The sequence below is a fragment of the Cucurbitaria berberidis genome (genome assembly GCF_010015615.1).
Source record: "Cucurbitaria berberidis CBS 394.84 unplaced genomic scaffold K460scaffold_3, whole genome shotgun sequence".
Classification (NCBI taxonomy): domain Eukaryota; kingdom Fungi; phylum Ascomycota; class Dothideomycetes; order Pleosporales; family Cucurbitariaceae; genus Cucurbitaria; species Cucurbitaria berberidis.
Genome location: NW_024468937.1, coordinates 6091464 through 6114789, shown reverse-complemented (window position 1 = coordinate 6114789; position 23326 = coordinate 6091464). Strand labels below are relative to the sequence as shown.

At 54.0% G+C, this 23326-nt stretch overlaps 9 protein-coding genes across 9 annotated transcripts; 4 read left to right on the top strand and 5 right to left on the bottom strand.

Moving 5' to 3' along the window:
* On the bottom strand, positions 1-2060 carry K460DRAFT_367546 (FAD dependent oxidoreductase). Its single transcript, XM_040933594.1, has 2 exons — positions 1253-2060; positions 1-1172 (listed from the first exon to the last, which is right to left on the bottom strand). The coding sequence occupies exons 1-2, from the start codon at positions 1658-1660 to the stop codon at positions 444-446; spliced, it is 1137 nt and encodes a 378-aa protein (XP_040789362.1). The 5' UTR covers positions 1661-2060; the 3' UTR covers positions 1-443.
* Positions 2061-2456: 396 nt separating this feature from the next.
* Positions 2457-3602, top strand: K460DRAFT_336196 (cysteine proteinase; the record flags this gene model as incomplete). Its single annotated transcript, XM_040930969.1, has 3 exons — positions 2457-2625; positions 2676-3103; positions 3153-3602. Exons 1-3 carry the CDS (start codon positions 2538-2540, stop codon positions 3600-3602), a joined length of 966 nt encoding a protein of 321 aa, XP_040789361.1. The 5' UTR covers positions 2457-2537.
* A 478-nt stretch (positions 3603-4080) lies between these two features.
* On the bottom strand, positions 4081-6470 carry K460DRAFT_282524 (uncharacterized protein; the record flags this gene model as incomplete). Its single annotated transcript, XM_040928580.1, has 2 exons — positions 4081-5267; positions 5327-6470. The coding sequence occupies 2 exons, from the start codon at positions 6468-6470 to the stop codon at positions 4081-4083; spliced, it is 2331 nt and encodes a 776-aa protein (XP_040789360.1).
* Positions 6471-7073: 603 nt separating this feature from the next.
* K460DRAFT_377934 (tRNA nucleotidyltransferas-like protein) lies at positions 7074-9868 on the top strand (the record flags this gene model as incomplete). The annotated part of the gene is made up of 2 exons (XM_040935031.1): positions 7074-8481; positions 8532-9868. 2 exons carry the CDS (start codon positions 7074-7076, stop codon positions 9866-9868), a joined length of 2745 nt encoding a protein of 914 aa, XP_040789359.1.
* An 817-nt stretch (positions 9869-10685) lies between these two features.
* On the top strand, positions 10686-11397 carry K460DRAFT_286032 (uncharacterized protein; the record flags this gene model as incomplete). The annotated part of the gene is made up of 2 exons (XM_040928858.1): positions 10686-11159; positions 11218-11397. The coding sequence occupies 2 exons, from the start codon at positions 10686-10688 to the stop codon at positions 11395-11397; spliced, it is 654 nt and encodes a 217-aa protein (XP_040789358.1).
* A 1230-nt stretch (positions 11398-12627) lies between these two features.
* K460DRAFT_283499 (uncharacterized protein) lies at positions 12628-16724 on the bottom strand (the record flags this gene model as incomplete). The annotated part of the gene is made up of 2 exons (XM_040928662.1): positions 12628-16413; positions 16482-16724. 2 exons carry the CDS (start codon positions 16722-16724, stop codon positions 12628-12630), a joined length of 4029 nt encoding a protein of 1342 aa, XP_040789357.1.
* Positions 16725-17251: 527 nt separating this feature from the next.
* K460DRAFT_367540 (uncharacterized protein) lies at positions 17252-18395 on the bottom strand. Its single transcript, XM_040933593.1, has 6 exons — positions 18341-18395; positions 18221-18276; positions 18150-18164; positions 17831-17981; positions 17671-17736; positions 17252-17618 (listed from the first exon to the last, which is right to left on the bottom strand). The coding sequence occupies exons 2-6, from the start codon at positions 18266-18268 to the stop codon at positions 17593-17595; spliced, it is 306 nt and encodes a 101-aa protein (XP_040789356.1). The 5' UTR covers positions 18269-18276; positions 18341-18395; the 3' UTR covers positions 17252-17592.
* Positions 18396-18532: 137 nt separating this feature from the next.
* K460DRAFT_377929 (uncharacterized protein) lies at positions 18533-19296 on the top strand (the record flags this gene model as incomplete). The annotated part of the gene is made up of 3 exons (XM_040935030.1): positions 18533-18765; positions 18818-18928; positions 18987-19296. 3 exons carry the CDS (start codon positions 18533-18535, stop codon positions 19294-19296), a joined length of 654 nt encoding a protein of 217 aa, XP_040789355.1.
* Positions 19297-20527: 1231 nt separating this feature from the next.
* Positions 20528-21355, bottom strand: K460DRAFT_406980 (carbohydrate esterase family 3 protein; the record flags this gene model as incomplete). Its single annotated transcript, XM_040937018.1, has 2 exons — positions 20528-21193; positions 21248-21355. 2 exons carry the CDS (start codon positions 21353-21355, stop codon positions 20528-20530), a joined length of 774 nt encoding a protein of 257 aa, XP_040789354.1.
* Between the last annotated feature and the right edge of the window lie 1971 nt (positions 21356-23326).

Sequence of the window (23326 nt, the reverse complement as noted above, 5' to 3'; positions counted from 1 at the left end):
AGGGTGTAGGCGGGTATTTGAATGGCCGGGCTTGTAATTCCCTGGGTGAGTCAAGAAGGTCAAAATTTCTGGGACAGGCGATGATGAAAGCAGGCCGGGATCGGGCTTGGAGCCGCTAGGCCAGGTGCGCGCCTCTTGTGGGGGGGTGCTTGCGACGGCTGACCAACAAGCTGGCCAGTACTTGATGCAGGCCAAGCCCGAAGAAGTGCGCTTTCACCTGTCCTCCGCACACAAATCTGGAGAAAACCCGAGCAATGCCACCTCTTCCGTCGAGCAAATGACCGTCCGGGGATTGACGATGCGCTCGGTAGAATCTCGCCACCGCCCTCGTGACCCACATTGCCCAACGCTTTCATCTGGCATTGGGATTCCCGCACGCTTGTCCAAACAGGGAGCATGGTCAACATCTACTACATAGTCTTGCAGTATGCTGTCAACATGGTCTACAGCTTTGCCCTCGTCGTCCCTGTTGTGACGTGCTCTACAATGCTCAACACCTGTTTCTCAGCCTCCCACGCACTTCCCCATCCACTCTGATAGCCATATCCCGCATGGCCATAGTTGTGCACCACCCAACCCCCCCCAATCTTCTCCCTCTCTACCCTCGGCCCCCCTGTCCTCATCGGCCGCAAGCCCACACCATGTCTAATAACACTTAGCTCCGTGACTTTCCCCGTCTTTGGGGCAAGAGAGGGACACAGGTCGATGGACCGTTGCATGATACGCTGCGCAAGGTTGGCATCAGGCTGTGATTCCCAAGATCCGGCCTGGAGACAGCCGCCAAGAATGGTCCCGCCTCCAACAGCCCGCTGCATAATGTAGGTTGCTTCCTCTGAGCCGTCGTCTGTACCGCTCACGGTGAGCATGACGCCTGGATCGTTTCGCACTAGCACTATCTGACCTCGTCCTGGGTAGACTGTGCTATCCATAACACCGCCAAGTTGGGAGGCTAGGAGTCCGGTGCAGTTTACGATGATGCTGGCGTGCCCAGACGAGTGGAGGCCACCCGCTTCAGAGATGTGGGAGAGGATGCCTCTCTTGATGATGACGCCGTTCTTGACGCATTGGCCTAAAATCCAGGGGAGGTAGACGGCCGTGTTGATACAGACTGATGTGAAGACGGTGCCCGTGTCGCAGTCTGATGGGAGTTCTGACTTGGAGAGGACGCGGAACTGAAGGGCAGGTTAGCCAGTCGAGACCAAGTGACAAAGGACGTGGCATGGGAGATGGTTGCAAAGGGAAAGAAACCTACATTGGGCACGACATTCTTGAACCACGCGTCCTCTTTGGTCAGCTCTTCGAACCACTGGCCAGTGGCTGTACCAGCATCTTTCTTTCTACCATAGACCTTGGTCTCTTGGTAGTGGATGCCTGCTTCGGGCACCTCACGGCATAGTCTATCCAGCTCACTCCATGTGGCCTTTTCGAATCTCTGCAGGTTGGAACCCGGCTTGCCGACGGGAAAGTAGTTTGCTCCAGCCCATGGAGAAGCATACTCGATATCGTAGTCACCTGGCATATGCTTGCTCACGACAGTCACACTGAGGTTGCTGTGCTTGGAGAGCACCAGAGCGGTAGAGAGCCCCAGCACGCCAGCACTGCGATCTGGATTAGCATGGGTAGTGTGTGTGTATGAGAAAGAGAGAGAGCAGTCTCCCATGCTGAGGTCATGCGTCTACTTACCCGACGACGACGACATTTGTAGCCGCCATGGGTCACACAGACTTGAAGCATCTATCATCGTCTTCCTTTCTTCTTATATACCTTGTGTCATCAGGTTTTGGTGGGGGTCCATGACTTCTTCCCCGCTCGCTTATTGGCTCCGTCCGCACACACTTGACGATACAAGCACGAGTCGAAACGCGTGCGCACATGAGCTTTTGTTTACTGACCTGACCTGACTTGACACTTGAACAGCAGCTTGAGGCCTGATTTGACTACTGGTGGTGTTGATTCCACGCCTATATGGTCGACTCCTCCCCTCGCTGACTGATTCCTTTCACACCCGACCGCTTTGTCGCCAAACCTTTCCGGCGCGCTCCAGCGGCGAGAGAGGGGACTTCTCTGCTGCCGCCAGTGACATCATTGTTGCTCCCGAAGGTACGTCAAAGATTCGCCCGTCGTCAAACTCGTGCAAGCAAGTTGTGCACGTTAAACAGGCGCTTGCTCGAAAGCCTACCCAAACGCCGAGTTTGCTGTTGCGTGGTGCGTCAGGAGCTGACCGTCTTTCTTTCAGGCTCCCCAGCCAGCGTTTGAGCTACTCCAAGGGCGGTCATCGTTGTTTCTCCTGGCTCGCCAAGCGACTACAGCCTAGCGCCCTGGGCCCTGGTTACTGCATACAGCTTCGCGTCACAAAGATATTCTACATTCACGCTCACCGTCGAGGCCACGTCCGTATGGTGGCCGCCCAGCCTTCTTCTCTCTTGCACTGCTCGCCGTAGAAGCTCACCTCCCCCCATGACCGCGTCACCCCACCTGTGCTCCTCGTTGTACACCGATCTCTCCTGTCTTGCGACCTTGCTTCACCCGCCCTCAACATGGCTTCAGGCAAGCAACGAGCCAATAAGCCCGAGTTCCCTATACTCGAGGCCAATGCCTTGTATGCAGGCGAGATAAGAGGCGATGGTGGGCTAGCAACATTGATTTTGGTCATGACCAAGGCTAACCTGTGCAAGGCAACTGCCTATTCAACGCCTTGTCCGACCAGCTCTACGGCCACCAAGAAATGCACGAAGTCCTACGGACCGCGACTATTGAACATATGCGGGACAACTCAGACTTCTACCGCCAATACATGGCCGTGAACAACGTGCGCAGAAACCCAAAACGCAAGACCACGTCTGCATTGCCCACTCGCATTGACACTTCATACTATACAGAGGAGCAGCTGCAACACCAGTTCGAAGACCATGTTGAGAAAATGGGGCAGCCTGGCGAGTGGGCCGACAACATGGAAGTATCGGCCTTTGCATCAGCACTTAATGTCCATGTCCGCCTTTGGCAGGCTGACTATACCTACTTGTTCTCACCACGCATATACTACATCCCACATGATGATTCCACTGCTGAAGATGATAGGCAGACGCTACACATCGCTTATCACGTAAGTCTCTCACTACTCGGCCATACTCATCATGCTGACTCTATCCCAGAGTTGGGAGCACTACTCCTCCGTCCGCAACACCACAGGCCCTCACACAGGGCTTCCAGAAGTTCACATTCTACCAGAGATGATTTCAAAGAAGCGTCCTAGTCCAAGTGTAGATGGTGATGATGACGATCAGCTTCCGCGGGCCAGGAAGCGTCGATCACCGCTGCCATTGTTTGACTCGGATTCCACACCTGAGGGTACCGAAAGCTCATCGGACGAGTCAAACGGGCCCGTCTTCTCACAACAATCTCACCTCGACATACCGCACGAGGAGCAAAATGTTAAGCCCCAAAAGCTGACCATCAAGCTTCGCGGTCTCCGCACCACCGATCCTCCCATACCCTCCCGGGTTTCATCACCAGCACCCGCACCTACACCTCCACTCCTTCCACCAACCACCCATGTCTCCACATTTACGCTCGCGCTAAACGACACGTCGGCTACAACCTGATCATACAGGGTACCGACGCATGACATCAGCATCCGGCTGCGTTGACGCTACACCATTCAATCATGCATAACTTGGGCGCCTATTTTCACTGTCCTTATCTTCTTTGAAGTTGCATAGCATACGAGCATGGCACGGGTATATGTTGCATTTGCCGGATGGACCAAGGTGCCAAAGTGCTTGGGCCTGCGTCCTGTATCTGGCTTGGCGTTATTTTTGAGGCTAAAGGCCGCTTGATCTCTTGAGTATATGAGTGTTAACTAGAATACACGACTCATACTTCCCGTTCTAATCTTGCTGTTTTTACTGTATTTGATTACAACCCATGTCGGCATGGGAATCTCATGGATGTAATGAGCATGGAGAAATACGAATGCTGGCCCAGCCTGTTACCGATCGGAACAGGAATCAACGCCCACGCAATGCTGGGGTGGCCTCTGGACTTGGCAGATATACATGTTCCGTCTTCTGGCTTGGCTTGTTACTCAAACCCTTCGCTCTTCGAATCTACATCCTCCTTCCTCTCGAGCGCTGGACTAAGTGATCCAACGTCTATTGGAGGTGCTACAGCACCAATAAAGCTCTTCCTGTGCGCCCTTGGACTCGTGTCCAACGTTTCCGTCGCTACTTCGACGTCTGGACTCTGCCTGTCGTCCTCTTCCTGGCCGTCCTCTTCGGCAGTGTACCCTTGGTTTGATAGCCGAATACTCATAATCTGTTGCCTCAATTCATCGAAAAAGCCCTGCATATCTTCAAAAGGCAGCTTCACCATCCCGCCATCCTGGGTGTCAACCTGTAGATTGTACAACCGGAGTGCGGTATCCAGACATTTTTCCGCTGGGAATGATTTGTCGAGATGCCGCCAGTTCTCCGCTGCCAATACAGCCCAGAGCGCTGCTTTGCGCCTTCTGCTACCGAGTCTATATGTTCCAACGCCTGTGCGTATCGAGTAGCAAGCTGATATTCGCTCTGTAATGAGCACATGGCCTATTGGGCCAACGAGTCTGGTCTCTAGTATACGGGTTGCCCACCGCGCTGCATCATCCGCAGCACTCGAACCTCGCAAACGCAGGAGTTCGAAGGATAGCATGAGGGTTCGTAATGCGTAGTATGGTGCTGCACTGCGTTGGCGGTCCGTATATGAGTACGATGCAGCCTCAATCCACGTATCGATATTCTCTGACCGGGATTTGGACGATAGAGGGGTGGGTGCCATTAGAGTAGATAGAGCAGCCATCTCTGCAGCTCCAGCGTAATGCCTCCACGCCTTGTCATTCTGAAAGTCTGTTCTCAGAATCTCATACGTGCTCAACGCTAGCTTCCAATCCCTCAACATAAAGCAATAATCCGCCAGTCGCCTCATGATTGCCTCCGGTGCATCCGGTCTATAGAATCCCTGTAAGCTGTCGTAGTTGGAGTTTGGTGAGCTAGTGGAGGAGGCGGAGGAGTTTCGGGAGGAACCAAACGGTGTCCAGCGTTTGGAGAGGGACATGAAGCGGCCGCTGAGCCCCCGACGGCGGGACAGGATTTGCTCGTTCCATGTGGAAACGCTGCGCTCCATGTTAGGGATTATGGATTGGGTAACTAATTCGCGTATAAAGGTACGGAGGCTGCTTATGTCTGAGTCGGGGAAGTAGGGAGCTGGGTCGGTGATGTCGTCTGTGGTTTCTATGTTTCAAAAGTCAACGTTGGAACCCGATTTTAGTACATGTGGAAGATGGCCGCACCTCGTCTCTGAATCTCTGCTAGCTCTTCTGACGCAGACATCCATTCACAAGTCGGTAGCCGCACGCTGTCATCGTCAGAGGGTATACATTGCTGGCTCTTCAGTCGCAGTAGATGGCAGTGCAATCCAAAATGTCGTTTCATCGAATCGAACGTCTGGTTTGATTTTGCAATGTCTCCTGTTTCTTCGTCATGAATTAGCACATAATATCGTAAGAAATCATTTTCCACCCATTGTGGAAAGCGTAAATCTCCATCATGCTGTCTGTTGTACAAGGTCCGCAGTTCCTCAATCGGATGTGGGTTGCGCGAACTGATCGCTATGATGCCGGCCACTGGGTGTGAGAATGTCTCATGGGGTACGACCGGTAGTCCAGAGAGCAGTCGCCGCAGGTAAAGGGAGTAGAAGGGTGATGATGTGCTCTCAGAGTGTGCCGCCGGCTCGCCCTTGTTCAGGTAGTCGGACACGGGGTCATGGCGATTGAACTCGGAATACTGCAAGTGGCGGTCTACCAGCTCTTCGATTTGCGCTACATCGCCTCCCGTCCGTCTGGGCCGTCGCAGAGAGCTGGAGGACGTTCTCTGACCAACTGCATCCACACGTACATCTGGATAGGCATCGTCGACGCCCACGAAGCGCACACCAAAATCCTCCCAGCTCTTGCTTGCCCCATTGCTATCCCTTATGGTGACTTTGCCAGGCACTGATTCGCCAAAAGGTCGCAAAAGCTGTAGTAGTCCTCCCTCAACGCCCTTTGCCCGAACTAGTTCCTCGGTCTGCGCATCGGCCAGGACAGCCACGGATGGCACAAAGGCTCGTTGTATGAGCGTCCTGTACTCGTCTGATACGCCCGGGGGCAGGCTGCTCGGCGTCCCAGTCCCACCAGCCCTCGATCCAGGTGAAAACACGGAGCCGGGTACTGTGGTCGCAGTCGGTGTCGCGGTGCCAGAGGCGGAGCTGGGGCGCAGAGTCGATAGGCTCGTCGTGGATTCAAAGAGCTTGGACAAGCTTGGGTTGGATCTGCGATACGGGAGAGAGGCAAGCGAGGAAGCAGGCGAGGCGCGCTGTTTAGGCAGTATCATGGACGCCTCCACGTCGGCCGGGTACGTTGGCGGTTTCGGCGTGGCATCTTGCGGCGGCGTCATGGGAGGCTAGGGCAGTGCGCCCGCGGGGGTGTGAATGGGCGCGGATTGTCTGAGGCAAAGGCATGTATTCTGAACGAGCGTGTCTATTAGTAGCCGGCGTCTGGAAACGGGTTGGATAGGCGCATGGAGCTGCTTGTACAGTAGGTTTTACATGTGTGACCCTGTTGTTGCGTTGCGTCTAACGGCGGCCGAATCGTCGTTGCGGCCGCTGAGCCTTCTGACTGGACCAAATACGCCTTCTCCATCAACACAGCACCTCTTCCGCACCGCACCGCCTTCATCCCATACTGCAATTCTGGCTTTACCCTCCTTTCTGTCCTATAGGGTTGGAGTCTGCCCTAAGAAAAGCCAGCCCGACTTAGATGGATGCCTTTGATGAGTCGAGCCTGGCCTATCTGTTCACCACGAACATTTTCTCTGCGCTACAAACATAGCCTTCACTCACCGATATCTTGGCACCTCACAGTGCCCTCGTCCCCTCTCGCTGTGAATCATTCACCTCGAATGTCAACAACGAGATCCTCGCCCACGTCACAAGACCGGAGCCCCAAACGGCAAAAGATTGCTAGGTCCTCGCCTCGGCCAATCCCACCATACGGAACCATGTCTGAGCGAGCAAACACAGACCTTGTTCAACTTGAACTAACAGAGGTCGAGTCCAACCTACGCAAACTGCTGCTGGATGTAGCTGCCTACATCGACAATACTCCCCTGGAGGCGGAAGACACGGGCGTGCAGGTACCAGATGAGCTAGTGAGAGAGAAGGTTGCTCTGCGTTGGACGGGAGGATGGGTTCGAGACAAGCTGCTACGGGTGGAGAGCCACGACATCGATCTCGCCATCAACAAAATGACCGGTGAACACTTTGGTCTCAAAATGCAAGAGTATCTAGAAATCCCGGGGAATGCAGAAAAGCATGGCCTCATCGGGACGAGCGACAAGCGCAATGCACGTGACAAGACCAGGATGATTGCGCCTGGTCTTCACAAGATCGAGGCGAATCCTGAAAAATCAAAGAACCTCGAGACGGCGACGACAAAGATCATGGGCATTGACTTGGATCTTGTCAATCTGAGAAAAGAGACCTACAACGAAGTGTCTCGCAATCCGCAGATGGAATTTGGCACAGCAGAGGAGGATGCCATGCGCCGCGATGCTACCGTTAACGCAATGTTCTACAATTTGCACACATGCCAGGTTGAGGATTTCACCAGGCGAGGACACGAGGATATGGCAGCCAAGATCATTCGCACTCCGCTGGAGCCTTACCAAACGTTCAAAGACGACCCACTGCGAGTTCTTCGTCTCATCCGTTTCGCTAGTCGCTTGGACTACACAGTCGAACCCGAGACTGCGAAGGCCATGGGGAATCTCGAGATACAGGATGTGTTAAAAATCAAGATCAGTCGGGAGCGGGTCGGTATAGAGCTCGAGAAGATGCTCAAAGGCCCGCGGCCTCGCATGGCTTTGGAGCTCATCGACCGATTCGGTCTCTATAGGACTGTCTTTACTGACCCCAGCCGGGAGCTACTGGCTGAACCAGAAACAGCGTACTTCCAGCCAGCATATGACTTTGTTGAATCTGTTGTTGAGAAAAATGGTGAAATTCCCGAAACAGTCCCTGTCACTCTGTTACGAACCGGAGACGAGCAATACCTGGCCTGGGTCTGCGCGACGGTGATACCATGGGCCGATGCACCTACTGTCCCCCATCCAAAATCCGCTCAGAGGCCATTATTCCCGGCTTACCTTGTCGCTCGCGAAGGTTTCAAGGCTCCCAACAAAGTTTGTGACGTAGTTGCCGCTTCTCTAACCAACAGTGAAGAGATTCGGAGCCTTATAGCCCAATGTGCAAAGGGCCTTCGACGGCCTGAAACCATAAATCCAGCGAACGACTCGACCGCCCGGGATACGCTTGGAATGGCGATCCGTCGTTGGGGCTCGACCTGGAGGACGCAGGTCTTCTTCAACTTGGTCTATGAGATCGTCCTAGGGCGAGTCCGCAAAGAGGGCAAGTCTCTTCTACTCGAGCTTCTATATGCAATCACTAATCGTCTGCAGAACTGCTTCGCTCCTACGCTGCTTTTCTCACACATCTCACCAAGTTGAACATCCTCGATGTCGACACTTTTAGGCCTCTTCTTAAAGGCACAGACCTCGCAAAAGCTCTGAACACAAAGCCTGGTCCTTGGATGAAGGATGCACTCGACATTGTCATGGCATGGCAGCTGCGAAACCCCAATGCAACTGACCCCTCCGATGCGATCGAGGCCGTAAAGGTCTCTAGAGGCCAAAAGACTGACAGTGAGCTTCCCTTCTGCCTAGCTTCGCACTTTCTCCAGCTTACCATTCCACGTTTCTTCCCGCAGAATAAGCCCGTCCCAAACGCATTGGAAGCTTCGCGGCAGCCGGCTCCTTGGAAAGACGATGGGAATCAATATGCTCTGGATCTTTTGAAGTGGTCGATCGGTGCTCTGGATAGAAAGTCAATAGAGGCAAAGTGGCACTTTCTGGTCCCTCCGATACTCAAGATCATCGATGATATTGACGTGGAATGGAAAGCAAAGGGCTGCCATTTGCTTGGTCTATTGCTTGAAAGTCTGCGACAAGCACCAAGCGAAGACACGTCGAGCCAGAAGCCTATTTTAACCCGAGGGCCTTCAAACTTTGTCCAACGCACCGGTTATCACAACGTCTTTGCCGAAACCCTACTACCTCTGTTCACATACATACCCTCCCTAACACCCGAACAAGACTCGGTCCGCTTATTCCACGAAGTCTTTCCCGCCCTTACGTCTCTCTCCCTCCTCCTTCCCACCAACACCAACCAAACCGACCGTAGAGAAGCTTACGCCAGTGATTCAGATATTCGGAATCGTTTCCTAGACAAAGTTCTCCGAGAGGGCATCCTTTCCCCGCTTGCACATTTCCCAACACCATGGACGTACCCCAAACTCGCCACAACAAGTCTATCCCATCTGACTGATATACTGGGCCACATGGGGATCGAATCAGTCAAACATCTACCAGACGTAATGCCACTTCTCTCGGTGATTCTTCAGGAGCCTTTTGCGCTTGGTCACCAACCGCTACTTCTGTCCACTTTAAGAGCGCTGCAGAGTGTGATGGCCAATGCTTGGCCCCGAGTTGCGGGATATAGAGGCGAGATGATGATGGGGTTATGCTTGTGCTGGGGGAGGTGTGTGGAGGAGCAGAAGAAAGGTGTAAAGCGGGAAGTTGAAGAGGTGATGGATCAGGTCAGGGAAACATTTGCCATGTTGGACGCAGTCATGCATGCTACGGAAGAGGATGAATTGAGGGACGGATGGGAGAAGGAGAAGAGGGACGTGGTTCAGGCGTCGCCTGGTCATAGGGAATGGATTGAGCATAATGTATGAGCTTAGGTTAAGATATGGACGCCATGTGCGAATAGTCGCCACGATGCTCCAATCAGGCGTGGCCGTGTCGGCCCGCAGACGCTGTAGCAGCTAGGCCGTGATTGGACGACGATTTTGATGTGACGCGCGTCGTGTGTGTGCTTGCTAGCCAACAAGAGATGATGGGCAACATGTCCAAATCATATTGATTACCTGTCCCACGGGTACATTATTCAACGCACCAAGTCGCGTGTACAGTATCAAGTTGGTGGGGTTGTTTCCAAAATCCAGATAGAGGCTGCATGCAATGCAAGAATAGAGACAGCAGGGATAGGGCAATGCCGTTATTTTGAGCACACATTTCGCGTCTGCGGGCTCTACAGTGGAGTTCGCCCTAGGCTGTGCTGTCTAGTCTGCCGTTCTCAAGATTGGGGGCCCATCCCATGGGCAAGGCTTGGATCAACAAGTGCCACTCAGCCTTCCTAGAAGCGGCTCGCGCCCCTGGCTCCAACGACCTGTCCTGCACTGCACCGTCGCCCAGCCACCACCGCGCAGATAATAACCCTGTGCTAGGAATTGTCTTTAGAGTAGGCCTAGGAGGCGAGGATCATGGCCAGAGCGTATATCGCGTCAACCTCGACCACGACTACGACTCTTGTTAGCTCCTCCTCTTCCTCTTCCTCCTCCTCCTCCTCCTCCTCCTCCTCCTCCTCGACCACCTACACCACCTACACCACCTAGCCCCCGCCGTCGCCATCGCCATACGGCATCCTGCGGCCTACCTGACGACTATCGCGGACACAAGTGCAAGAAGCGCCCACAACGGCAGAGCGCCCGCATGGAGCTCTCCATTGTTCCCCGGGCGCATTGGCTCAGCAGACTGAGGTCGTGTCTCCGCCTACTCATCATCGTGCTCAGCGGCGCCGTCGTCTGCATGCTGATGCACACGCTCGAAATCTATCGCGGCAACAGATACCTCGACCTGCGCAGAGGCGAACTCCCCATGACCTGGCCCGCCCACACCAACCTCGCACCCACCATAATACTCTTCGCCATTGCCGCCGCCAACTTCCTCGCCTCCGCCGCTATCCTCTCGCTCTCGTTCAAGCGCTCCTTCCGCCGCCCATTCCGCTCACGAGACGTTTACCGCATTGTCGCTGGGAGCTTTGGCGTCATCATGTGGATCACTGCTTTGGTCGTATTCAATCTACTGGACAAGGCTAGCAAAGCCAGCTTAGGCCGATACTCGTGCACCAACGCGAATGTGCTGAGCAACGGGCGCTATCAGTATCGCGCCGTCTGCGAAGAGCAGGTGCGTTTGCATGCAAATGACGACCTGTCGTCTGGAACCATTGCTGACCTGACACTAGGGACTCGCATTTTACACTGCCATTGGTGCCACGTGTGCAGAAACCCTGACGCTCATCACCCTCGCCATATCCGCCATCCTCTCGGTCAAAAACCAGGAGCCTCCACCAACGATTCAGATCCGCGAGAAGAACAATTCCATAAGCTCCGGCTCCCAGTTCCACAAACCTCTGAAAAGATAATATAACCCGTCCACTCGTCCCTCTGTCCGCTCTCATGGTCCGTTTTCGCGTGTGTACAGTTTTCCTTTTCCTTCACTGCATGATACCCCGGATTTCTTTTGTTTAGCGGCACCAAAAGACAGGCGTTAGGGTGGTGTATCATGCCCATGGCCTCGGCCACATTTCGACGCTCGCAGTCTTTGGTCACCATACATTGCATTGTGGTATTTGCATATTCTGGAGTTTTTCTTGCATACTCGCATTTGGTATGACGCATCACGAGGATCTTAACAACTTAGAAGAAGCAAATAGGCAAGAGCTACGGCCGCATGTAATTCAAAGTACCTACTTACCAATCTTCAATTTCCGACATCGAATAGCTTCAACATGTTCTTCTCCTGCTTTGCTTCTCATTTCTCTTGCCCTTTCCGGTCCTTAGAAACCGAAGCACTGCTATCGGAAAGCCATCCAAGTCTTTCCATGTCTAGGTGCAGTTCCTTGCGCCTCATCATGCCTAGCCTTGTCGGACACATTACTCATTCAAAATGTGACTCCGAACCATTCTTCACTCTATGATCCCTGGTGGGGGTAGGTGAAGGCAGCGACTGATACATCACTTGCACACCGAAGACGTCGACTTTGAAGTTCAAAAGGTATTATTGGCAGTACAAGAGTATCTATCTTCGTTTCAATTCCGGTCCTAGGTTACGTCCCATCGTCTCCATACCGTTGTTCGCGTCCTAGCGCCGTAACTGGGGGTCAACGAAGGCCAGAGCATAATAGACCCGAAAGAGAACGCACCCCAATGTAGACATGGTTTGGGATACAGAAGAGATCCGAGTGAGGAAGAAGTGGGAGTGGACTGCCTCCCGAAAGAAAACGCGGCCATGTAACCCACTCAAAACGTTGTGGTACCAAGGCCGCAAAATCCACTACTGTCCAAAGAAGAGAAGAAAGTAACATCCTATGAAGTGATGCTTTACGCAGTACAAATATAGCTCAACCGAGCACTCCGGAAATCCCGTGTTAGAACAGCCCTGTATATGTATGACAGGTAGTGTATCGAGCATAGTGGCGTTTGGCTCTCAACGCCGTTTGCTGTTGTGCCCTCTGCTCGGAAAACGCTCTCTACGTCGACAAGCGAACGTTGCAAGGCGGAATTTGACATCTAGCGTCAAATAGTCCAGATTGCTCAAGTAACAGGTCGAGTAGTGAGCAGGTCTTCCCAGCCAGGAATGATGAGATGGTTTCTCAGTGGACAGGGGCAGCTGCACGCCTCGCCCAAGTCGTAGGTGGTTGCGACGGGGTCGAGCGATTGCTGCTTCCCCAAGCATTCGGTGCAGAAGGGCGAGGAGAGTTGTTCGAATGTTCTCCCTGGCCCTGTTGCGAAGGCTTACGCGGACGATCTTTGGGTCCGCCGGTAGGATAGCCGTTCGACGTGATATTCTGCTTCGGCTTGAACTGACTATTGGTCTTGGGACCACGGCGCTTTCTCGGCATTGACATGGTGATGGCATTGCGCATGTTGGGAATGTGGATAACGATATCAATCTTCTGGGCAAGCCTCTCGATATCGAAGACCTCAAGTCGGCGGATCGTGAATGGGTTCTCAAATCTCTTGAAGCGTGGAAACGGGTCATCCTTGGGAGGGTTTACTGCTGGATCATTTGCTGCAAGGTGAGGAGCCTTGGATAACCTCACTGTTGGAAGTGATCCAAATTCTCGATCCTCGAACAAAGCCTCGGTACCCTTGCGAGTGATGACTTCCCTGCCGCGATCATCTGCAAAGGTCCGGGTTTGGGGAGCGCTAGGTAAAGAGACAGTCGCTGGACCAGCAGCTCCCCGGACGTCAAGCGAGGCTTTCGACAGTGCTGCCGGGGCAAGTGCACCTGGTTTCGACGGTGCGACTGAAAGAGTAGCAGAAGACGCGTTACGGATGGTAGGACCTGGTACCGAAGTAGGTGCCGCAGAACCCGGCTTCTCGAGGAGCTTGTTAAACCGAGCCTGCCATTCCGGATTCATAGCCAGCGGTCGGGCGCCCAAAGATTGACCACGCGACGACATGCTTCCTGTGGCCTCAGTGTGTGCATCACTTCCTGTAGCAAGTGGAGGAAGTCGCACAACAGGTGAGGGCTTCGGCAGCCTCACCAACGGATGGCTGATATCGCCAGTGAATGCAGGATGAGTCTCTGTCTCGGGTGGAGGGGGTGGGGAATCAGCTTTGCTTGACGTGGTCGTAGTCGCCTGTGTCGCAGTCTCAGTCGGGCGGGGAAAGAAGCGTGAAGCTCGAGGGCCAGTGGCTTGCTGAAGAGGGGTGCTTTGTGTCAAACTCTGCTGAGGTGAGGGCCCTTCATGGGCATGCTTAGCTGCATCATCTTTCTTGATGCTACTTTCGGACAGAGCCGCGTTTCCGGCGACCTTATCATGCAACGTAGTCTGCGCTTGCCCCCGCTGGTCTTTGTAGGTCTCTCGGATCTCTGGTCGGAAGGCTTCACCTAAACGCTCTCGATCCTGTCGCGCCTTCACCACCATGTTTGCATCATCTTTACGGATATCGTCCTGGAAATTACTCCAGCCTTTCGCTAAAGGTGGAGCAATGGGCCCAGGCCGTGATGGTGCAACTACTGCCTGCACCGGCAACGACCCTGATTGTGGGTACATTGGTTGGGACGAGGGTAGCTGGCTCGTGGACTGTGAGGTTGCCGATGGCTGTGCAGCTAAGCCCAATGCGATAGGAGCTACTGATGTCGTTGACTGCACGGGATGCTGTTGCGGGCCGGGACGAGGTTGACCACGGTTGTAGCCAGAGTCAAAGGTTCCGTTGCCCAAAGCGCGTTCTTTGGTGGGCGGCGGGCCCCAAACCTGTGACGTCCAAGGGCGAGGTTGAGGTGCTGTTGCGGGCGACCAGGCTGCTTGGGGTACCTGAGGCTTAGGTCCTGCAGAAATCGCGCCTTCCGATTGGTGGGCAAGATTCTTCGATTGTTCGACTGGCTGTCTGGATTTCTCACTATCGCGAGTGAAGGTGTCAAACGACTGTGTAGAATGCTGATTTAGCGCCGGTGGTGCTCTTGCTTGATTTTCGGTCTGTGCTTTCACCGCCGATGGACTTGATGCGGGCTCTGTTCCTTTCACAGCGGTGGTATGCTCTATCAAAGACGGCTTCTTGACCGGCTGCGCATGGTGGACCTTCATCATGCCATACTGAGCCACTTCGCCGTCGGCTGTGGGGACGGGTGGCTTTGGCGGTGATTGTGCAGAAACGGGCACGGCTTTGTCTTTCTGAGGAGATTGTTGTGTAGCTCGTGAAGGCGATTGTTCCTTGGTTTTCGACTTTGGCTCCGGGGGCGGTCCCATAGCAGCGAGTCGCTTTGCGATGCGCTCTTTCCTTTCTGCCTCTGCTTTCTTTTCTGCCTCTTGCTCTTGCTGCTTCTTTAGACGAGCGCGCTCGATCTTGTCGGCCATCAAGCGTTTTTGAACCTCTACTGGGTTCTCGGCAGGTGCTGCATTTGGTGTTGGGAGATCATGAGTACCCGACGAGGTGACTGAACCGTAAGGTGAAACTGGATGTACATGTGCAAGGTTGGGAGACACAGCCTGCGTAAACGGCGGTTGTCGAGGCGCTCCTGGGTCCGAAAGTTCGATGCCGTTGACAGAATGCGATTCGCGTCGCTCGATGTTCATGGGCCCACGGGGCATGTCTGGTGCTCTTCGATCGATTGACATCCGTCGAACCTGTTCGCCGCTCACATTGGATGAATTTCTCCTCCTTCCCCAGGTAGGCATATCTGCGCTAGATCTGAATGTTTGGAACGCTGCTGACGGCTCTGCTGGGCCATCTTGGGAGGGCCTCTGTAGCACGGAAGGTTGCTGTCGGAAGCCGGGATCACGCACAGAACCTCGGCGCATATCGTTGACCGGTTCATAGCGACCACTATGTGAATTGTACAATTCTGGACGAGTTCCGCGGTCATCGCGCCATGAACGGTTGAAGTCGTCAGGAGCTATTTCCTTCGCCGGCATAGAATCGTAGCCATATGAGTCTCGCTGCGAAAACCGCTGTGGAGGTGGCTGATGTAGCGGAGGGTTGATTTGCACGGGAGGTAACTTCTCCACCGGAGGAAGTGATGCCCATGGGGACTTCTTCTCGGTGGCAGAGGGCTTAGCTACCAAAGTCGGTTTCTCTGGCTGTCCCTTCAGAACGAGGCTAGACTTCCCAGTTGTTGGCTGAGAGTGTGCTCCAGGCTTCAGGATTGTCTTGGCTCCACCGGTTACGCTCGGCTTGGGTGTGTTTGTAGCTGTGACTGGCGCAGTATTTGGGTTTTCCACTGGCGTCTCGGGCTTGAGAATCGTCTTTGGCTCTTCCGCCGGCAGTAGTTGGTTCTCAACTGCGGCGACCGAAGACTTGGTTCCATCCATCCACTGCACAGCTTCTGGAGCCCAGTCGTCCTCATCATCATCAATGTCGGCCCACTTTGCCTCCTTGCCAGCCTCATCTGCCTGTAAGCGTGTTGCGAGGTGAATGCCGTATTGCTGCTTTAATTCTTCATCGGTGAACTGCTTCGGTGGTGGCGTAGGAACCGGCTGGTTCTTATTCCAGACCTTGCTTGCATCAGGGCCTGAGCCTGCACCATTGACTTTTCCTAGCGCCCGAGGAGCATTGCCTGTACCAAGCTTGGCAACGAGGCGGGGCTTTGCGGTGAGGAGTGCTGAAGGGCTGGGTTGCACTGCAGGAGCCGTCTTCTCGCCCGGTCGCGCGACTGGCGTTGAGACAGCTGACTTGGCGAGAAACGTCTTCGTAACAGACACCGACTTGAAGGTGGACGGCTTCTTCACCGACGAATTTGTCCGCACATGGCCTGCATGGCGCTTCGACTGATCTACGCTACCCGGACGGCTGATGTCCGTGTCTGAGCTGCCGCTCGCGTCTGCGACAGCTTGTGACTCGCTTGCTGAGTGCTCGTGATCGCCAGAGTCGCCGTTGAGGAAGGGTTGCTTTGACTCGTGCGCAGATGCGTCGGTCTGCTGCTGCTGCTGCTGCTGTTGCTGCTTGCTTAAGGGCTATATCTGTTAACGCTGAACTGCAGGGACTCTCGCGTTCTGCTTACAGTCGCCTCGCCATGGGCCTTGTCTGATGCGCGTGCACTATCGGGCGGGGCTGCATCTGCGCTGTCGGCCGTCGTAGCAGGGTGGGGGGCTTCGAGAGGGTTCGTCTTGGAGGTCGCTGGGCCCGAGGGCAGCTCGCCGTTGACGGCGGGGATCTTGGTAGTTGACGCAGTGTCGTCGATGGGCGCGGGACGTCCCATCGACTGTGCTTCCTTTACCACATCGTTGGTGACCTGCTCTGCCATAACAGTGTGCGCAACTGTCGTGGCGCAAGATTCCTTGTCAGACTGGTGCTCTGAATCGATGAAAGACTGAGGAGTCCGAGGCGGCGACGGCTGCGAGTCGTGCCCGGTGGAGCGTCCATGCTCCTGCATCTGCGACACTGGGGGGGAGGGGGGGATGAAAAGTTGAGAGAATAATCACCTAATGTCAGATGCTGCAAGTCGCCACGGATGAGGAGTGAGCGCTTCCGCAGAATCGCCGTCTGCGTCTTCCAAGAGGGGGTTGCGGCGGCGGGTACGGAGGTTTCGGCGTGCAGGTGCAGTCGCTCGAGCTGGAAGCAGTCGCGAACAGGTGCTAAGTCGCGCTGGATTGACCGAACGGCGTGGGGCTTCGTCCGGGAGGGCGGTCGAGGGTAATAGGAGCCCTATGGTCGAGGGACGAGTTGCGTGTGTGATGGGTGTGTATAGGAGACGTCGGCCTCGCTGTCATAAGGTATGGCGTCGGAGGTGCAGGCGGAGCCTTGGCATGGCCAGAACCTCGACATGTCCCGTCTCTTTGTATGAGTGCGAATGCTTTGGGAAGCCCCACGTCACACTCTCACACTTGCAGCCAGCTGACGTGTTCACGCATGCACGGTGAAGAGGAAGGGCGGGTGAATCACGGTGTGGGCAGGTAAGTGCCTAACAACCAGAGGCAGAGGCAGAGGCAGAGGCAGAGGCAGGGCAGAGGCAGAAGCAGAGGTCACGTCAGGTTAGGTAAATGAGAAAATGCATCAGTTGAAGCAACACAACGTGAACTGTCTTCGCTAGGTGCTTGATTGACCATCTACACTCTATATCTACACATGCTGCCTAGTGACTCCCATCATCTCGTGAGCGCACCTGGTCCGTCCTAGTGCTCGTTGTTCTTGTGGTGGCCTAAAAGAAAAGTGAGTCATCTCGCCCGTCAACTTGCTTCGCTTGGACTTACGCAGATGGAAGTAGTAGTTCTGTGCGTAGCCAAACGCAATCAGGATGCCAATTACGTGCACGAGCGCTGTACTCTGTCAGATTCGATTCCGGATCAAGTACCCTACTATTCCCCCTAGGTACAACGTCCGAGTTTGAACGTATTGCAGAGCTTGACTTACGCCTTCCTGAGGGGTTTTTGCCAAAGTACTTCTTCTGGTAGCGTCCGAGGAGGCCCTTGGCCTCGGGCTCGGGAGCTGGGCCACGGGGCAGCTTCTCGTAGAAGCTCACCACCTTCTGCATGCGGAGTGCATTGGGAGAGGAGCCAATTGCCTGTGAGCTCTGTCAGCCATTGTTCCAATGCGACGACATGCGTGCAGACTGTGTCCCGAGGCGACTCTGCGGCTGCTGAAGGGTTTTTTGCGGTGTGTCCAGCGAGGTGCGCATTCGGTGCTGGCCATGTCGGCATCATCGGGGAGAGGACTCGAGAGCAAGTCTTACATTGGGAGAGGCAATCTGCATGGCAATGTGAGTATTATGCGCCGTGTGGAGGGGGGTAGATAGAGACATACCTTGGGAGGGATCAGGGTCGAAAGAGCGCGCTTTTGGATGAAGCTCATCTTGACGGCTGCCTCTCAATTAGCAATCAATTGCCCTCTACAGCCGGAGCTTGTTCAATCCGGGCGACGCACCTGGGCTGACAAGACGATGGAGTGGAGATGGAGGGAGGTCGCGAGGTCGGTGGGTGAGGTCGTCGATGAAAGAAGGCTGCGACCGGCTTCTGCCGATAGAGCTGCCAAGCATCCGAGCATCTTCTGGAGCTCCAACATGGGACATGGCCAACAACCATTCATTGCGCCACGACACTCACGTCCACCCCCACCATGTCTGCCCTGCCCAGGTCAATTGGCTCCAGGCTACTCGCGCCCACCCTACGGCCCTCTGCGACCAGAGCCATTACCCCCGGATTCCGCACGTATGCGACCAAAGATGCGGGCTCCGACGATGCCCCTGCAGTCCCGCTCAAGAGCGACTCTACCCAGATCCGGGAGGAAAATGCAGCCGAAGGAATGAGACATCAGCCAGACTACAACGTCGCTGTCGACTACCGGACCTCGTGCGTTGCTGCGGAACTCGACATGACAGAAGCCATCTACTAACTTGCACAGCAACTTCTCCCCGATTCCCAAACGTGTCATGGACGGAAGCGAGCCTGGCGAGAGTGTAGCTGCTGCCGTCCTCTCTGGTGCTCCAGTCGATCTCCAGGCGCGTACCGTGCGGTACGACCACCTTGATGTGTTCAGCCCCTCAAGGCGGCGCAAAGCTGACGGACAATAGCATCTATCGCCCCACAAAGTCGGCCACGCAATCCGGTCACTGGAACTCGTCACACTGGCTCATGGATTGGGACGTCCTACCCAAGGGCCACCGATGGGAGAACCCGCTTATGGGCTGGCAATCATCAGCTGATTTCATGAACGGCCACCGGATACAGTTCAAGAGCAAGGAGGACGCCATCAAATTTGCCAACAAGCAAGGCTACGAGTATTTCGTGCAGGAGCCCAACAAGCGCAAGTTCGTACCCAAGGCATATGCGAACAACTTCACCCACATTCCAGGCAAGTTGAAGGTTGTGCGGACAAAATAAGAGCATGTCAAAGAAGGGTTGAAATGGCATGTGTATATACTGGCGCAAGTGCACCTCTTTTCTTCGTTAAGCTCCAGTTTGCCCCCACTGTGATGTTGGCACTGCAGCGCGACCTTGTCTAACTCCTGATTGCTCCCGCTTCATTGCACACATGGCGAAGGTTAGCGAGTGACGTAAATGAGATCCCCAACTCCACGTTGGAGCGTTTGTAGTCCCTATCTATTCCATAGGCTTGCGTGGTGGAGTCACGTTAGCCCATCTAACCACTCGGTGCGTATCACAAGGCGGGATCAGAAGTAGTACGCAATCTTGTCAGTCAATATACAGTCACCCGTCTCTTTCTTCTCCCTTTTCTGTCTACTTCATCACGATGAGGCCGCCTTCTCACACCCGGCTGTCTTTGCACGCCAAGTTCATCGTTTCCTTCACCTTTGCTCAGCAATAACCCGGACACTAGACTTGCGTTCACCTCCACCTTTGACAGGCTTAGCCCATTCGTGGTGAAGCATAGTCTGCGAAACGAGCAGCTTTCTCTTAGATTCGATTATTGCCTTTCACCTAGACTTAACTTCACTGCAATAACAAGCTACAAGCATATATATAAATCCTCTCCTGTATCCAACCACTTTCGTCACGATATCCTGACTACCTCCAGTGTCTACCAGCTTCAAGCCGATACCGCGATTAGTGCCGCCAGCATGGGCCGTGGCGCATACGACCTAACGAATCCAGCCGCTTATAAGTCTTCGGCGGCCGCCGTAGCCATTACTATACACCAAGCCAAGGTAAAGATGGAGCAGGTAAGGCTTGAAACACCTCTAAGATTCTTCATTGAGATTGACACAATCCAGGCTGAAACTGCTGGAGAGCAAGCCGCGGCAGACTTGGAGAAATCGACTAGGTCCAAGAGGTCCAAGGGAATTGTGGTATGTCATCAGGTATTATTGTATATCTACTGGATATCACTGACCCGTCCATGTACAGGATGCCAGAAGGGCGGCCAAGGAGACTGCCCATGAGGCTGCGAAGCCCATCAAGCATGAGCCTAGGGATAACAGTGATAAAACGGTAACGCCGTGAAGGCTTCCCGGCCTAGCTAAGACGAGATCATTGGCATCGCGGCAGTACAGCGAAGCCACTCAGGGACAGCCCAAAATATAGCCAACGGGCCGTGCATCAAGAACACCTAAAAGAAAATTCGTGAATTCGTTACTCCCGACAGCATGCTTCTCTATGCTCCCCCGTTGGCTGCTTTGGCTGCTACCTCTCGCCTAGCCCACCCCGTCGTCCTTTTGCTCTTCAAAATTCTACTTGATCGGCCTACAACCTGAATAGCATTCTTGGTCGGCCCGAAGAACTTCTTTGCCATCTTCTCGCTGCCTACATCGTTCGGGTGCTCACCATCAGTGGTATCAGTCACAGCGTTGAAGTCGGCATAATTGTCAACGAAGTAGACTGGGGACTGGACGGTTGACTTCTTTGGTGCGTACGTTGCGATGGCGGAGTTGAGCGCTTTCATTCCCTCGACGCCTTCCTTGGGCCAGCGCGCGGGATCGAGAGGTAGCAGGTTGGAGAAGATGATCTGCATTCTTGCGTTTTTTGCGCGCATTTGGCCCAACAGTACATCATAAGCAGCGAGGATATCTTTCACCGGCTTCTTGCCCAAGAGGACATCGTTGGTTCCTAGCAGCATAATGACAACATCTGGCGGATTTCTGTCGAGCCAGACAGTGAGGTTTCCGTTCTTTGCGTAGTCGGTGGCCTGGGAACCAGAATGACCTTCATGGTCTTGATCGACACCGTTACCGCCGCAGTTTCCGCCTAGACTGCCGACAAAGTCGAAATTTCTAATTCCGTCGTTCTTGAGCTTTGCTTGGAGGTTTGCGCGCCAGCATTTCTAGGGCTGTGTTAATGGAACTCTTCTTTACAGGGAGCGAGAAGTTGAACTCACTGAAACAATGGAAGCACCGAAAGGCATGACCTTGACTGTGCGCTGAGCCAGCGCCTGGCTGGCAAGACTGATGAGTGCAAAAGCACCAAAAGCACTAAATTTGACCATGGTTGGGGCCTTCGGATGATCTCTTAGATTGAGTGGTTGAAGGTAGTTCGAGCCGAAGTCGCAAGTGTAGCACGTCGACTTAAATGAAGTAAACTTGTAGGTGTAATTCGATTCCTCTCAGCTCTTTGGGTCAAGGTTCAGGAATCCAAGTGGCGGCAGTAGCGCTGGTGTTGTAGAAAGAACGGGTTGATTATGTGTAGTGATGCTAACACTCAAAACCTTGATACAGAAACTACGAGGACAAAGTAGCCAGAGGATGTTATATGGTGTAAAGACTACCCTGAAGAAGATGTAACATACCAAGAGTTATTAGAATGGGAGTTTGCGACCTTTAAGACCCCAAGTAACAGCTAGTTCCAACCCTCGTGGGCTCAGACGATGACAGTGGAGCCAGACCCTTCACAGGCCAGGCCCCTCTTCCGCCCAAGGCCAAAAACGAAGCTTCGACCAGGGTTATGGAGCATGGTACAGTGAGCGTGAGTTGATGGGTCGGGCCCCCCAAAGGAAGCGGCTGTGCCTGGCTGGCTGGAATACACCCTGCGTAGCCTCATTAGGACTAGACTAGTCGCCCGGTTTCTTAAATAGTCATTGAATCTTGGGCGGTTAAAGATCACAGCCATGCTGTGTTGTGCCAGGCCTTTTTCAGGTCCACATTCGTTGTGCATGCTCATCTCACGCATCAGAACTTGTCGCTTTCGGTAAGATGGGTCAGCTCCAAAAGCCACCATCATCAGCCCCTGGTGAAGAGACTGGGCCCAATAGTTCGAGAGTCTAGCCGCAATCATCACACTTCCGAGACGGCGCATCGATTACGGGCCAATCTGCGCAAAATTGGAGAAACTTATGGCGCGGCACTTGAGCTTCGCAGTGCCCTTAGCGAGCAAAGGCGTCTCCGGCGGAGTTGCGTGGTTTGCTGGCTGAATGATGTGTTGGAACGTGTTGTGTATGGGAAGCCCCCCTGTTGGCTGCCCGGCTGATTTTGCTCGTACTGCCCCAGGTGATTGGAAAGCCTTCTAAAGACCCTAGTGACGCCCCTTTACAAAAGACAGCTACTGTCGGTGAGAAGGTACATACACTTGGTCCCGAGTTCGCATGCGTGCTATATGAAGGCAGGTGACGACTCCTCTTTGCGTATTGGTGCTAGAGGCCAGTGAGGTTCGACTCAGTGCTAATGGGGTTTTCTGATCTTACGCCATCTTCATACTGCCAATGCCTCGCCGGCGACGTCGCGAAGTCATGGTGTTTGATCGACATATTGTTATACAAGTAGGGGACAGCAGCGACGATCTGCCCGTGTTTGGGATCCTTTGCTCAGGTCGTGGGCTTAATAATAAGACTATGGATTTGCCCTTGGTGAGGAGGTACAGCCCACGTGCTACATCGCGGCAACGCTAGGGTTGTGCAACACCCAAACTGATCTGATCACCGCTCACGATGCATGGTGGCGCATCCTCGACAATCACCTACAGAATGTCGCTAGCCCTTAGCTCAAAGTCTGCACAGCTCACGGTCTACACAGCTCATAGTCTACACAGCTCACAGTCAACAATCCAAGAAGTGCACAGCTTACAGATTACAGCTTACCGCCGAACAATCGCTGACACTTCATCTTTCGCTTTCAGAAATAGAGAGACACCCACGGCTGACGGCATCTTTCCTCAATCAGCCTTGCGCCTACCGCCCGAACGCCCGAACGCCCGACGGGGGCTCTGCGGGCGTTCTACGGTGGTTTCCCGTACCGCTAATCAGCCTGGAAACCCGATCCGTGCGAAGGGGGCGGCGGCCCACAGTCCATGTTCGCATCTAGCCAAACTCGTAAAAGAAAAGCAGCAGGAAGCATGTCAATGTTTCCGAGTCGTTTTGTTTTGTCCAAGACAGCCGACGGCTTTAACAGACATCAACACTCTCATTCTGCATTATTTCCGAGATGCAGTGTTGCGGGTCGAACACGAAAACCCAGAATTAATTTAA